Raw genomic sequence first — 16,105 nt, forward strand, 5'->3', positions numbered from 1 at the left:
GACACTATAAACAAGCTGGGAGAATGCAAAACAATGCTCATCTCTATGCTTAGGGACCCAGAGCCAAGGTTGTTTCAGAAATGGTGAAAGGTAAAGGACCTCTGGATGGTTAAGTCCAGTTAAAGGTGACTATAGGGTTGTGGCGCTCATCTCGCTTTCAGGCCAAGGGAGCCGACGTTCGTCCACACACAGCTTTCCGAGTCATGTGGCCAGCATGACTAAAGCGCTTCTGGCGCAACAGGACACTGTGACGGAAACCAGAGCGCATGGACACACTGTTTACTTTCCTGTCGCAGCGGCACCTATTTATCTACTTGCTCTTGCATGCTTTCGAACTGCTAGGTTGGCAGGAGCTGGGACAGAGCAACAGGAGCTCACCCCGTTGTGCGGATTCCAACCACCGACTTTCCTGCAGCTGCTCTTAATGTTGTGGAGTTTCCTCCAAAGAGAGGTTAAATTGGTTGTGTTTGTTATCCCTGTTTAGACAGGCCTCTAGAAGCTCATGTAGACAAAGCTGCAAATTTTATTTTAGTGGCTGGTTTTCAATACGTTATAATGTATATTCATTACTGTTTTAACTAGTGTGTTTTTATCACAGTGGTACTTCTAGTTACGAACTTAATTCGTTCCGGAGTTCTGTTCTTAACCTGAAACTGTTCTTAACTGGAGGTGTGCTTTTGCTAATGGGGCCTCTTGTTGCTGCTGCGCCGCTGGCACACGATTTCCGTTCTCATCCTGGGACAAAGTTCTTAACTCTTCCAGGTCAGTGGAGTTTGTAACCTGAAGTGTTTGTAACTCGAGGTACCACTGCATTCTGTATTATTCTCTATTTGTAATTGGTGTATTTTAAATGCAGCAAGCCTCCTTGAATGCCAACCTGGGAGAAAAGTGGGATACGAATATATAAAATGAAATACCGTATTTTTTGCTCTATAAGACTCACTTTTTCCCTCCTAAAAAGTAAGGGGAAATGTGTGTGCGTCTTATGGAGCGAATGCAGGCTTTGCGGGCTATCCCAGAAGCCAGAACACCAATAGGGATTGCTGCCTTCACTGCGCAACAAACTCTCTTGCTGTTCTAGCTTCTGAGAGTCAGAGTATTTTTTTCTTGTTTTCCTCCTCCAAAAACTAGGTGCGTCTTGTGGTCTGGTGCGTCTTATAGAGCGAAAAATACGGTAAATACACCAGGGCATTTCCTGCAGGGAACACATTGGCAAAGTAGATCCCTCCTCCCAACCGGTGGGTTAACTTTGGCAAGTGTGTAGGACTGCCCATCTATCAGTCAGCTGACACTCTCATGATATGAAATGATAGGCAGGTAGGTGCCCCACCTACCTATTAAAAGATGACCAAAAAGGTCATAATAGTAGCGGCTTGTTCAATTTACCGTAAGTTTCCAACAACAGTCCCCGCACCACCAACCAAAATAAAACCAAGACAAAGGCATTTTTTTTCCTTTTCCCTGCAATTGTTTCTTATGGTAAACCAGAAAATACAAGATGCCGTTCAAAACCAGAACAGAACAGTTGAGCTCACAAGACACTGGGCGGCAAACAGAGAAAAGAATCTGCCTTCCTAGTGTCTTCAAACACACACAAACAAAATACCAACCAGCAGGCTGGTCACAAGAGCATAAACATAAAAATGAAAAGTTTGCTGCCATTGTTTATTATTATTATTAAAAAAAAAAAATCTGCTTTCGGCCACAACAGGTTTGGTGAATTAAACACTAGTTGGGCCTGATCCTTTTTGGGGGGAGTGGGGGGTTGGAGGAAGGAGAGGGGCAGGGAAGGAAAGGAAGAATTCCACTGATTTGTGCTCACCATATATAAAAGTCACAGAATTATTTGTTGGGCCTGGGGTGTGGACGTAAGCAGAAACATCAGAAAGGAAGTATGGGATTCAGCATCACTGTGCATGAGCAGCCAACTTGAAACCCAACTCTTACAGCAGCTGTAGCTGCCGAGACTGCAATTTATAAGCACCTGAGACCTTATGTCTACAGCAAGGTCAAAAAAAATTTTTTTGGGGGGGTTGAGGAAGACAGGAGAGGAAGGGGGACAGTCATGCATGTAATGTCCTGTTGAGGAGCTTCAAGATGATGCCATCTACAGACAGCAGGTCAGTCACATTTGTTTTTGGAAGAAATGTATGTGTGTGTGTGTGTACGTGCGCGCATGTAGATAAACACACAATTCTCTCCCGCCCGCCAGTTTCATACAACGCAGGAGTATCAAAATGCAAGAGAAACCCGTGAAAGTTATTGTCTCCTACCCCTCCCCACGCCGTCAGGGCGGCTGTTGCCGGTCGTGGCTTACAGGAGAGGGCTTGGGTGGGGAAGGACCAGCGCACAGAACACACAACCTCAGCGAGTGTCTACAGCAAGGATGGGTCAGTCGTTGGCTTCGGGGTCTGTCTGGGCCATGTAGGCGTCCAGTTCGGCATCCAGGTGTCCTTTCGTTTTCGACATGTACGCGTCAAGCTGGTTGTCGAGCTGCTCCTTGGTCAGGGCGGGGCGGGGGGCGCCTCTGCCTCTGCCCCGGCCTCTCCCGCGGCTGCCGAAGCCGCCTCGTCCCCGGCCCACCATGCCACGACCTGGGCGGGAGAGGAGGAGGACAGGGTTAGGCACTGCACCACTGGAGCTCCGCTGCCTCCTCTTCTAGGATAAAGTTCAAACCGCCCCCCGCTCCCGCCCCATAGCCTCTCCAGTGCAAAAGATGCCTAAAATGCGATTGGAGGGCTGCCGTCAATCAGAGTAGACACGGAAAGCTTCCTTTGACTGCACCAGGCTATCGGTCCATCTAGTTAACTCAGCATTGCCTAGACCAGGGTTCCCCAAACTTGGGTCTCCAGCTGTTTTTGGACTACAGTTCCTATCATCCCTGACTACTTGTTCTTCTAGCTAGGGATGATGGGAGCTGTAGCCCAAAAACAGCTGAAGACCCAAGTGTGGGAAACCCTGGTGTATACTGATTGGCAGGGGGCTCTCCGGTGTTTTGAGGAAGGGGATATTCCCAACCCTTCCTGGATGTCAGAGTTTGGATCTTTTGCGTTCACAGATGATGTTTATCATTTAGTTATGGCTTGTCTCCTAAAGTTAAAGCAAGATCCCAGATCTTAGTTTTCCTGATTAAATGGCAGATTCTAGTCCTCATAGAAAGCTGCCTTATGTTGCATAATAATGTTTGTCTATCTGACAGAGGCAGCGGCTCTCTTGGGTGTCAATGTTTTTCCTGCGTTTGGTTTTAACTTTTTTTTGCTATTCCTGCTTATTCATTCCAAGTCGCTTCAAAATACTTTGGTGTAAAAAGCAGCAAACGAATATAACTGACCTCTCCTGTGCTGTGGTTTTCACACATGCAGTAAAAATCTACTGATTATTTTTGGAAAGCTGTTTGTTCCTTCGCTAAGCATTTAGATGCCTCTTAAAGATACCGCAACCAAATTTGGCATGCCGGTTCCTGAGGTGGCGGAGCAGGTTTTCGTCTTAAGTTTGGAAACAGCTGGGTGCCATTCTGAATCGAGATGGCAGACTAAACCTTTTCAGTACGGGACTGATGTTTTCGCTTCTTAGAATTTCTCTGCAATGCCAGGTACGAGGCTGCAGGAATAAAATGAAAGTGAGTGTAACGTCCCAAGTTAGTTGTGCTCACCTCTGCCGCCAATGCCACCCCGGCCCATGGCTCCTCTGCCAAGCCCTCCTCTGCCAAGCCCACCCCGTCCTCTAAGGCCTCCTCTTCTCAGGCCCATTCGAGCAGCTATGCCGCGTCCTCCCCGAAGTAAACCCTGTCCTTTAAAGGGAGAGAGAAAGAGAGAGAGAGAGAGTGTGTGTCAACCATCAGTTGAGTTTTTGAGGAAAAGGTCTTGCCAGCAAACTCAGGATATTTCTGAACTACAGGTCTACTTTCAAATTCTACAGTGGCTTAATAATAATAGTGTCTCCAAAGCACATTTTGCTTGAGAATTCTCTTTTGGATCCTAACCCCTTCACTGGTTGTCGGCTTCCCATTTCAAAAAAAGTTGTAACAGCCCAGGTAACTTGTTTGGAAAAAAAGCTGCTGTTATGCCGAAATGTGCTTTGGCAGATGTGGGGAGGCTTTGTAGCCTTACAGTTGTTGCTGGATTCCCATGTCCCAGCAGCCGGCATGGCCACAGTCAGGGATGATGGGAGTCACAGCTGAAAGTTCACCACCCATTACCTATGGCCTTCAAAGCCTACCAGCCTCGTTTTCCATTTCCCAGGCTTCTCTCTGCAATTACAGAAGCTAGGAACTTAAAAAAACAAAACGAGCAGAGCTTATTCCAGGATAGCAAACGTAGCTGAAGAGAAGCAGAGATCTGCTAAATGCAGCTGAGTCTTTGGTAATATGGTGCCCTGAACAAAGACAAAAGTCCACCCCCCAAATATCTTATTTTAATAATACTTCCTTTTGGTACAGTTGCATTTTTATGGATCTTAGTAAATACAGGTTTTTAAATTATTATTATTAGCTCCCTTGGTTGTATGTCCTGTATCTGGCCCCGGAAACTGTTTCATCTGTTGGGGGGCAGGCTCCCTAAGTTTCTCTTTCCTCAACTCCTTGCTCTCCCACCCCTCTCTCAAGTTTGCACCAAGTACACTAAATCCACTGAAGTCACGCCATGCAATCAGACTCATGTAGATTAACATGTGGACTACGTCAAAGTTTATGTACTGAGCCCCCAAACTGGGGAAGCAGAGCACACAGCAAACAGGCTGTGTGAAGCATGGACATCAGTTATGCCCCCCATAGTATTATTGTTCATCAGATATATCTTTGGGGGGTGTCAAGTGATATTTGGCAAGTAGAGTTTGGGGAGCCTCAGGCCTGGGGGTTGAATGTGGCCCTCAAGGTCTCCCTATCTGGCCCTCGGAACTCTCCCAGGCCCCACCCCTCATGGGCCCTGCTTCACACCCTCTCCTTGAGTGTTTTTGCCTGGCTGGGATGTGCCTTTGAACTCTGGTCATGCCTCTCTGGGTGGAGGATGGAGAAGGGAATGCATGTAGAAAGTAGCCTATGGCACAAAGGTAAAACTGGCCTTAACTTTTCCACCCATTGTTCCTCCTTGCCCTGCCCAACACTGGCATGTGGCCCTTCTTGGAAGGGTACCCAGAAAGGATTGCTGCCTCCAGACAGAAAACGGTGCTGCCTCCCCCCCAGTCCTAAGTGAACTAATTCATTGACACACTAACCTCGGAGGGGAATTCCTCCCCGTAGCAACGCTCTGGCGCCACGTCCGCCACGCATGGCTCCTCGGGGCAAGCCTCTCTGACCCATGGGCAAGCCTCGGCCCCCTAACGCACCCCGGGCCAGGGGTCCCGCCGGCCGGCCTAAGCGTGCCTGGATGTTGCTCTTCCCCAGACGTTGCTTCAGGCTCTTCTGGAAGAAGAGAGTGTTAGACAGGAAAACGTCGCACAGAAACAAGCAGAGAGCAGCTGGCACGGAAGGGCGGGCACAAGCTGCTTGAGATGGGAGTAATGGGGGGAAAAGAGAGAGAGAGAGGGTCACATGTGATCACCACGGCTCTTGGTTCAATGCAGGAAAGGTCTGGGGAAGAAAAAGGGTGAAGCAACATGGTTTGGTTTGAGGAGGGAATGAAGATGTGCCCAGAACATTTTGAGAGATGCACTGCATTTTTATTTTAAATACCATTACATAAAAACTATGCAATGGTCTTATCACATCAGCAGACCAGTGCATAATGGATTCTTATGTGAGCGGCTGTAAACATACGAAATGTTAAACATGGTTCTCCAGCTCTCACAACAAGACACCTGGTAGCTCATGAAATGATACCAAGGCACATCCTAACTAGATCAGACAAAGGGAAAGGAGGGGACCACAGATGCACTCTGAGATGAATCAGAGCAACTTTTGCAAGTAGGGGATGACCATGCCTCTCTTTCAGGAAGCAGCACCCATTCAGGACTCTACTGCATTTTAGCTCCATCTGCCAAGGCTATAATAAAAACTAGGTTGTGGGATATCGAACGCCACAAACTAACAGTAGCAGCAGAGAAAACATCTTCCCCTCTTTATTTTCAACTTTCTTGGGCACATGAAACCACAATTACCTTGAATTTCTGCTTAGCCCTCAAGAAAGAAGGGCATTTTTGCTGGCCAGGTTTAATTTAAATCCATCAAACTTCCTTTGGGGAAGGTTCTCAGGCAGGGTGGAATGAGAAAGAACTTGCCCATGTGAAGACCACCTGGTGGAAACCCTTACGCATATGGTTCTCAATTGTAAACTATATGCTGACCTGTCAGCAATTTCCAGATCAACTCTGTATCCCCAAATGGAAATCAGAGTTGGAGGTCATACAATTTCTATTACTGAGGAATGATCAGGAGCTCACCAAGTTAGTGGCTAAATATCTCTATTTGGTTTTTTGTCGTCGAAATACACTGCAGACGTCTGATCTCCCTGGAGACCAAGAGATGTGACGATAGACTGCTCTGCCTCCTTTCTTTTAGCAAATGTTTAGTGCCACTGGGGAAGTGGTAATTCTGTATTGATTTGCTTTGGATGTGATGCCAATAAAAGGTTTGATGATGATGATTTTAGCTCCTGCCATATGTTCTTATTTAAAAAAGGCCATTTCACACAAGTCGTCCAATGGAGCAGCACCTGCTACACACGTGTCACGGCTGCCTGCGCCACCACGGGGCCCAAATGTAGATGGAGACTAAAGCTACACAGGGGGGAAACGATTGCATGGTCAAAACCAGCAAAGCTGCACCACCACCCTGGTCCTCTGAGGCCCAAACTCAGAAGGGCAAACTCTCCCAGAATGGGATTTTGGTCACAAGCCTGTAATCTTCTGGGGCCTACCACAGCAAGGTGCAAGGGAACCTCCTCTGCTGTAGCCAAGTCCCTGAGATCAACCCATGTTGCTTTAACCTCACGCAGCACAATGACATAGAAGGGCATTTTCTGTTTCTGGGATGACATGTAATCGTTCTTGTCTTTTGTTTGGTTGCGTTTGCGGTTTCTTTTTTGTTATTTTTCACACAATAAATACTAGAAGTAAACAAATAATGGGTATGTCTATGTGGTGCCTTCCAGATCTGTCGTGAACAACAGCTCCCATCACACACCCTCCATCACTGACTGAGCTGGGACTGATGCAAGTTGCCACCTGAAACAGGTGGAGGGCACCAGGTTAGCAACCCCTGAGTGAAGCTATATGGTGATCCTTGCTATGCAGCCCTTCCTTAAGAGCCCTGGTGGATCAGACCACCCGGACAAAGGGTTATTTCCTAGAAGGCAGCAGGAGGTGTCGTGGGACGTGGCCCACCAGCAGGAACATCGACCAAAGATTTGCATAAGGAGAGCCTTGCTGGGTCAGGCCATTGGCCCATCTAGCCCAGAATCGTAATCTCACAAGAGGACCACGCTGTGGGAAGCCTGCAAGCAGGACCCTGTGGTTTCCAGAAGCTGGTATCCACCTATCACACCCCGCCTGTGTTTCTCACCCAAAGGAAGCCCCCGGCTGCCAAGGCTCCATCGCTGGGTCTCCTGCGCCTCTCTCACCTGCTTGAGCTTTAACGCAGCCTGCACAGAAGGTCTGTTCTCCATCTGCTGGGCCAGCCTCCTGTTCCGGGCACTGGCTAGCTGTTGCTGCTGCATGGTGGCTCGAATGTTCACGGGGATCGGCTGTTTGTTCTTCAGCATATTAGTAAAGCTTCAAGGTCGAACAAAACGGGTGTTTAAACAAAAGCTTGTCATTACAAAAGCATCTCAACTGGCATTTCATGGCCCTTAAGAGTGGGCGGCCGCGGCCCACAATTTTTTTTTTAAAACGCCAACAACGTGGTACACATTTTAATTTATCGCAGGTTAATGAGCTACAGACTTTTCCTCGTTTTCCAGAAGACGTGCAAGGACAGGACATTCAAAAGGGTGTGGATTAGTGCAGTAAATTTAAAACAGAAGTGATTTTTTAAATTAAAAAATCAAATTTCATGTGATCTCAAAATGAAGAAGCAAAGATGGAAAAAAGCACACAAAGCAGTTAAGCAAGATGGAGAGAAAGGTGAAGGGAAAGCAGTGCTGGTTGCAAATGGACTGAATCAATTGGCCAGCAAAGGTAAGTTAAGAGAGGAATTGCCAAATCAAGCTGCTTTGAACCACCAGGTCATCTTGAAGCTGCAACAGACCTCTCCTTCCCCATAGGAACCAGCCCAGACCCTGCGGTCTTCATCTAAAGCCCTTCTCAGGGTGCCCCACCTGAGGGAGGTGCGGAGGGTGGTCACACAAGAACAGGCCTTTTCTAGTGGTGCCATGCTGCCACCCGCTGGTCCCAGGAAGACATGCCTGATGCCAACCTTGCCAATCTTTAGGCATCAGGCCAATACTTTTTAACTCAACCAGGCCTTTGATTAATTAATGTTGCCGTCTGGGGCAGTGCTCAGCTTTAAGCAGGGCAGGTAGGCCTTGGTCCTTATTTATATGTAGCTATATTTTGGTATGGTTGATGGTTTCAGAATCCCCCATTCCTTTTGTAAGTTGTATTTCATCTTGTCAAGCTGCTCTGATACTTGCTATATAAAATGACTGATATAATAAACAATAATTATTATTATACAATGCTCCAAAGATCACACAATTAAAGAACCAGCCCTATATTTAATAACTCTCCTGGCAGCCACAGGCAGTGAGTACTTTTAGGCAGGCCATGTGCAGGAAGGATGGGAGGCTGAGAGGTGAGAGCTACTAGTTTCTTAGCAAGCTAGTCACTTTCATTAGCTTATTTATGAGGGAGATAGGAAATGGCACGTGCCCCCCCCGAACTACAATCCCAGGGGTTTCTAATACTATGGCAAAAATGCTGTTCCAATTCTTATGGCAGTTTCCATCTTTTGGACACATAAGGGAACATACAAACTGCCAATCAGCTTTATGCCGCTAGCCTAGTGCTGGATTTGCACCCAATCCAAACGAGGGTTGGATCCAGATTCTGAAAGGCGGCTGCTGCTCAAAAACAAGGTTTTTCAGCTCTCCCTTTATGGGCCTGAGGACTTCTAGCAAGCAGCACCCTAAACCAGGAGACACAAAGGGCTGCCAGCTGGAAAGAAACCAGTCGTTGGAGGGAAGCGTTCTCTGCTCATGCCAGGGGCATTCAAATCCTATGAGTAAGGATCTCAAACAGCACACAGGATGTGCTTTTGAAATCAAGTTTGGACCTGGCTCCAGAAATGGTTCCTTCAGCAAATAACTGGCCATGCTGGCTGGGGCTGGGGGAAACCGGGAGCCCAACTGCAGCTGGAGGGGCCACAGGTTTTCCCCACATGGAGACCCCTCTCCCCACCAACAACTCCATGCCCTGGCAGGTGCAGGGACAGAGCAAGGAATCGGAGCCTGCTGCCCAATCTAGGCCCAGAGCCACAAGGTCAAATGCAGACAGGACAAGGGCACACTGGTGAGCAACTGTTAAAAATGAGTCATAAATCAATCACGTTATGGGAGGGGTATTTCTCGAACTACGAAGCTCCCTTGCCGTTTTTGCTTTTGGTTTTCTGGATGCTGTTTAAGTAATACTGTGATGTTTATAGTATTGAAATGTGGGGTTTTGCTATGTTATTATAATCGTTAATGTTTGCTAAGTTACTGTAAAAATAGCCTTTGTAGCATTCGTTTGCGACGTGTTCCCGTTTTCTTTGTTATAAGCCGCTCTGAGCATGATTTATTTTGTGGGAAAGCGGCATACAAATTAATTGAGTGACTGAATGAAATCAAACGGATTTTCTCTGGGCAAGGACCTCGCCCCTTTCCACGTCTATGATGCCACTCACCCTGCCAAGTTAGCAAGGGCTCAATATCAAATAGTACTAATACAACCTTCAAAATACAATGGGAAGCATGGGGGAGATGGCCACAAGTGCAAACCTGATGCTATGGAATAGAGCAGAGCTTTCCAAACTTTTCAAGTTGGTGACACACTTTTTGGACGTGCATCATTTTGCAACACAGTAATTCAGTTTTACTAGCAAACTGGAGGTTAAACTAACCCTTTCCACTGCCACGAGGAGCGCAGGGAGCGTTCCATGTGACACAACTACAGTGGTACCTTGGGTTACATATGCTTCAAGTTACATACGCTTCAGGTTACAGACTCCACTAACCCAGAAATAGTACCTTGGGTTAAGAACTTTGCTTCAGGATGAGAACAGAAATCGTGCGGCAGCAGCGGGAGGCCCCATTAGCTAAAGTGGTGCTTCAGGTTAAGAACCGTTTCAGGTTAAGAACGGACCTCCGGAACGAATTAAGTACGTAACCAACAGTTGGGGATGATGGGAGTTGTAGTCCAGCAACATCTGAAGGGCACTAGGATTCACAATCCCCAGGGTTTGACAAAACTCACACATCTACTGCAATTTTGAGAAGGGGGAAGAAATCCAAAAAAATTCAAATGGAAAGTTAGAATTCATTTTCTGAATGCCAAAAGGCATGTTTCCCACGCCTGGTCTACGGCATAGCTAGCAGGCTCCCCCGATTGTTCAGAAAGGCTGCAAACCCTTCTGCCTGTGTGTGTGTGTGTGTGTGTATTCCTATCCAATAATGCCATAACGCTATGAAGATTTACTTGGAAGTGCACTTGACTGAGCAAAGTGGGACTTAATTCCAAATAAGCTTATGTAGGACTGCACTGTTTATTAAATAGTATTCTGCAGATTGCAAAAGGACTATCGCTACACCCTCAAAGAACGCCTGATGAAAACGTTACACAATGAAATGCCAATCCAAGAAGTGGAGGTATGCTATTCAGCAACATGGCTGTAAAAAGGCACAATTTATTCTTTAACAGAACAGACATTTGGGATGTGGGTGGCGCTGTGGTCTAAACCAGAGCCTAGGACTTGCCGATCAGAAGGTCGGCGGTTTGAATCCCCGCGACGGGGTGAGCTCCCGTTGCTCGGTCCCTGCTCCTGCCCACCTAGCAGTTTGAAAGCACGTCAAAGCGCAAGTAGATAAATAGGTACCGCTCTGGCGGGAAGGTAAATGGTGTTTCTGTGCGCTGCTCTGGTTCACCAGAAGCGGCTTAGTCATGCTGGCCACATGACCCGGAAGCTGTACGCCGGCTCCCTCGGCCATTAAAGCGAGATGAGTGCTGCAACCCCAGAGTCGGCCATTACTGGACCTAATGGTCAGGGCTCCCTTTAGCTTTAGAACAGACATTATGTAAAGCTAGAAAGATTTTTTTTGCAATTGTAATGTCATGCATTTACATCAAAGGTGGGGGGATCCCTTGGTCCTCCTGGCGTTGCTTGACTACAATTCCTTGTCCACTAAGCAGGCTAGTGGGGCGGATGCGGAACTGGAAGTCCAGCAACACCCAGAGGTTGACAGGTTCCCCACCCCTGATCAAAGAGCAGCTGACTGTGAGTTGTATGGTCCTCTCAGAGCAGACCTACTGAAATTAATGGACAGAAAGGATGTAGATGCCCAAGTGTTTCAAGGGACCAATTCCAAGTACAACTAATATTGGAACCACCCCTACAGAGCAGCTCAAAGTTTCTCAGATAATCCAAGCCTGCCATACCTCTGTACACTAGATCCCTCTTCTCCTGGCCTGCCATTGAAACCAGCTGTGCGTTTCCCAGAGAGATGACCAGGTTTTAAGATTACCAACCCTCTTAACAGAGACAGAGTACACAAGGGCCACACAATGTAAGCACCACCTATTAGTTGGAAATTTTACATTTAGGAATGCACTGGAGAGGAGAGAAGAAAAAGGAAGGAGACGAGAGGGCATGCAGAGGGCAAAGGAAGCAGATGATGAATGGAGCGGAGCACTTGCCTCTTACAAGGTCCAAGGACTGTGGCCAAGGAGCCTTCGGGCTGATCAGAGCGGCCAGCTGCCTGCCTCTTACAGGCCAGACCACACAAGGATGTGTGTCCGCCTTGGACACCGCAGCAAAGCCTCCTGCAGCTTAGGTCACATGCTACCGCACTGCAGGGGTCACCTATATAATGTGAACACATGTGGAAGAAAAAAAGGAGGGTGCGAGGTTTTCCTTAGAACACATCCCACCAGATTACCGTTTTCAGCTTTATCATCAGACAGACAATTTTGGCCCTTTTAACCTTGTGTACCATCGCTTGCTGTAGGATTTAAGGCAGAAGTAAAGCTGCCCCCTGCTTCTCTGCATCTGGGTAGGTTAAAAGCAGGGCAAGGACCATGTTGGCTCTGGATATCGAACACAGTGATAATTAAGCAAAAATAAAAATTAAAAAAAAATCTTATGAGCTGAAGTTGGCCGTTGGGCTCCTCACCGCTCGTTGAGGGACATCTTGGTGGTGCTCTTAAGCACGACTTTCGGCGCTGACTGCGCGGCCATCTCAGGTCCCCAGAATCTGCAAAAGAAGAAGAGAGGGCCAGTTCAGAAAAAATAAAAATAAAATAACTGTTGCTAAAGGAAGGGCTGCTTCACACAGCTCACAGCTAAATGTTGACATTCACCCACACGAGGCAGTTACGGCCACTAACTTGGCTGGCTTTAAAGGAGGATTGGAGAAATTCATGGGGGATAAAGGCTATTGATGGATACTAGCCATGATGGCTAATTTCTGCTTTCATGATCAGAGGCAGTAATGCTTCTGAATACCAGCCCTGGGAACTGAAGGAGGGGAAAGCACTCTTGCACCCGGGCCCTGCTGCTTTTTGCTATCTGGTTGGCCACTATGAGAACAAGTGGAAGGACTACAGGGGTCTTTGGCCTGAACCATCGGGCTCTTATGTTCTGGGAAGCAGGGAGTTCATTGGTCCTCTTGCCAGTAACAGAGCATCTGCCTCACAGTCAGTCTCAGGGAACTTTCCCGCCACTTTTTAAAAGAGCCAAGCAAGATTCCTCAATACAATTATGGAGGAGAAGGCTATCGATGGCTACCGCCTGCACCTGTCTTCACATGCAGGCTAAGTTCCTAACTCACTGAGGGTTTGAGACCTATTGTTGCCCTCGCCTAGGGCAACAATAGTTGGCCAAATTCATTTCCCAGAAGGAGCATTACTGTGCTACAGGAGGAGTCTACACTGCACTGCATTCATTGGTGTTTCAGGGGCCCAATCTGGCTCGCCAGTCGATTTAATCTGGCCCCCATAGCAGTGTATGTCCTGGGGTAAAATCCAAAAAGAAGCTCAACAGCTTTGGTCGGCCCTCATACATGTTCACTTCATCAAATCTGGCCCTCTTTGAAAAAAGTTTGGGCACCCCTGGAGCCCAGAGTTCTAGTCCCTGCTCAGCCAGGAAATTCATTGGGTGACCTTAAGCCAATCACTGTCTCTCAGCCCAACCTACCTCACAGGGTCATTGAGAGACCAAAAGGGGGTGGGGTGAAGAACCAAGTTCACCACCTTGGCAAAAAAAATGGGATATAAATGTAATAAATAACAATAAATAAGGGAGAGCCAACATCAAGAGTGATTTTGCACAGTTTTTTTTTTAAGCAGGAACTCAGGGGAACTGAGTTCCCTGACCTTTTAAAAATTAAATCATTTTTTTTGTACGGCGGGGCTGATATGGATATACACCCAATGCCTGAGCCAAAAACCCAATAAATTTGTGGCCATTTCTAATCCAGATCCTTGTCTGCTTGAGTTGATTAATCACAACTTAACATTTAGCCACTGCTGGAGAGTGTGTGTGTGTGTGGGGGGGTACTCCGACTGGGCCCGCAATAAACTTCGCGGTAACTCCCCCCACCTCTCCGCTCCCCCCCCCCAAAAAAAAGCACTGATTTTACAGGAGACCCATTCATTCATTCATTCATTCTGGATAGAAGGGAATGCATGGGACTGCACTGGAGTCGCCCCGCCCACCACAGAACCCCGCTGCATCCGGGCATTCCCCCGCTGCTCGCCAGGCTTCTGGACCGGTCACGTGCGCGGCCGGGGCGAATGGTTCCCTCCCCCCCCCGCACCCGGCGCGGCCTACTGGAAGGCGCCAACGGTCCTCGAGGCCCCGCCCCCTCCGCGCGCGGCCTACACGACCCAACGGTCTCCTCACTCACTCACCGTCGGGGGCGGGGCTCGCTCTGCTCTGTCTGCGGCTCCGGCGGGGCCAGCGGAGGCGGCGGGAGGCTCCGCTCAGGCTTAGCCCGGCCTCCCCCGTCAGGCGCCCCGAACGCAAAGATGGTGGCGGTGGTTGGTTCCCCCCCTCAGCTTCCCCTCCTCCTCCAACCTCCCGTCGTCTCTCTCACGGGAGGACGACGACGGCGACGACTCTCTCACTTCAGCCGCTCGGAGCCTGCCTCGCTTCAAATTCCCCTTCAGAAAGGAGCCCGGCAAAATGGCGGAGCTTTTTTTTCTTCAAAAAAATTAATATATATATATATAAAAAAGGCCGGAGCTGCGCACGCGTCAAGCAGCGGTCGCGCGTGCGCCAGCGGGTTGAGGCGAGGCTTGCTCTCTGCGCATGCGCGGAGAAACGTCCTCTCCGGATGGGAGGGGGGGACCCGGAGCGCCACCGTGGTTACGTCTCGTAGAAAGAGAGGGAGAAGGCGGGCTCCGACGTGCTACGTAGAGTGGCTGGCCGTTCGTCGCTTTCTGAGTGGTTGGAGCAGAGGGAGGGGCGTGGCTCTGCCGGGGCGACGCTCATTCTCAAGAGGGGAAGCTTTTTTTGTGAATGGATGGAGTTGGTTTCGAAGCGGGCGCGCTTTAAAGGGGCGCGGCTGCTTTTAAGTGCGAGGGGGTTTCGGGTATGTTTCGGAGCGAGGCCTGCATACAGTTGGTTGAGGTTTGTGCATAAGAACAGAAGGTGTTTCCTGTTGGAGTAGGTGAACTAAGTCATAGAATCTCAGAATTGTAGAATTGGAAAGGATGATGAAGACCATCTGGTCCATCCCCTGAAATGCAGGAATCGTCCTGAGATTAAGAATTTAATCCTTTACCGATTGAGCTATCTAGCATCCTGGTCTCACAGCGGCCACCCAGATGGCCTCAGTGGGAAGCCTGCACACAGGACCCGAGCACAACAGCACATACCTTGCTGAGGTTTGATGCTAGGCTGCCTATCTGTCATGAATACTGTACAGTGGTACCTAGGGTTACATACGCTTCAGGTTACATACGCTTCAGGTTACAGACTCCACTAACCCAGAAATATTACCTCGGGTTAAGAACTTTGCTTCAGGATGAGAACAGAAATAGTGCTCCAGCGGCACGGCAGCAGCAGGAGGCCCCATTAGCTAAAGTGGTGCTTTAGGTTAAGAACAGTTTCAGGTTAAGAACGGACCTCCAGAATGAATTAAGTACTTAACCTGAGGTACCACTATACCAGCAACTCATATGCAGATGCATCCTGCCTCTGAGGGTGGAGGTGGAACAGAACACCAACACCACAAACTGGCTTATGAGTATAAAACCAAATTTACTAGAATAATAACTAGAATGGAGATAGACTTGTAACCACTCGAGCAACAAACATACTAAGGTGCCATGTGCAAAACAAGTCCTGGAGATACTGTAAACATGGGAATGGATAAATGTACAACCAGTTCTGTGATTGGACTTAATACTTGTTGAACGGTTCATTTATCCAGTCTGTATAACATTTATTGCACATCTAACTTGTTAAGATACAGTTTATCCACTCCATGTTTACAGTATCTCCGGGCTTTGTTTTTCACATGGCACCTTAGTATGTTTGTTGCTTGAATGGTTACAAGTCTATTCTGGTTGTTATTCTAGTAAATTTGGTTTTATACTCATAAGCCAGTTTGTGGTGTTGTTTTGTTGCATTATTATTACTGTCACCACATTTGATACTTTGTGTATATACTATGGAGGTAGAACAGAGCCATTGTGGCTAGTCACCACGTATAACCTTATTATCTGTGAATTTGTCTAATCCTCTTTTAAGGCCATCCAAATTGGTGGCTGGTGTTGCATCTTGTGGGAGCAATTTTCATCGTTTTAGCTATGTGCTGTGTGAAGGAGGTCTTTATTTTGTCTGTCCTGAGTCTTTATTAACTTCTCAAACACATGGGCTTTGTCTATGCTAAGGGAAATTGGGAACTCTGAAAGTGTCTTAGGAGAGGATATTTGAAAGGCCCAACACCTTATATTCCCACACTTTACTTTCCTG

At 47.9% G+C, this 16,105-nt stretch overlaps 1 protein-coding gene across 3 annotated transcripts; it reads right to left on the reverse strand.

Moving 5' to 3' along the window:
* Positions 1-1,651: 1,651 nt before the first annotated feature.
* Positions 1,652-14,406, reverse strand: CHTOP (chromatin target of PRMT1). 3 transcript variants are annotated; one of them, XM_081891974.1, is made up of 6 exons: positions 14,035-14,406; positions 12,297-12,377; positions 7,554-7,704; positions 5,212-5,398; positions 3,653-3,790; positions 1,652-2,594 (listed from the first exon to the last, which is right to left on the reverse strand). In XM_081891974.1, exons 2-6 carry the CDS (start codon positions 12,359-12,361, stop codon positions 2,392-2,394), a joined length of 744 nt encoding a protein of 247 aa, XP_081748100.1. In that variant the 5' UTR covers positions 12,362-12,377; positions 14,035-14,406; the 3' UTR covers positions 1,652-2,391. The 3 variants fall into 3 exon arrangements, with proteins under 3 accessions (XP_081748100.1, XP_081748101.1, XP_081748102.1); XM_081891975.1 differs by having other exon boundaries at positions 5,212-5,395; positions 14,035-14,405; XM_081891976.1 differs by lacking the exons at positions 12,297-12,377; positions 14,035-14,406 and adding an exon at positions 12,063-12,287.
* Between the last annotated feature and the right edge of the window lie 1,699 nt (positions 14,407-16,105).

This window comes from Podarcis melisellensis (assembly GCF_964234715.1).
Source record: "Podarcis melisellensis genome assembly, chromosome: 16".
Classification (NCBI taxonomy): Eukaryota; Metazoa; Chordata; class Lepidosauria; order Squamata; family Lacertidae; genus Podarcis; species Podarcis melisellensis.

Bases quoted from the DNA above. Each gene is read 5' to 3' on its own strand.
- CHTOP (XM_081891974.1), bottom strand. From the start codon at position 12,361: ATGGCCGCGCAGTCAGCGCCGAAAGTCGTGCTTAAGAGCACCACCAAG. The intron at 7,705-12,296 runs GTGAGGAGCCCA...TCGACCTTGAAG, and splicing joins AAGATGTCCCTCAACGAGCG to CTTTACTAATATGCTGAAGA. The intron at 2,595-3,652 runs GTGAGCACAACT...TCTCCCGCCCAG, and splicing joins GGGTGGCATTGGCGGCAGAG to GTCGTGGCATGGTGGGCCGG.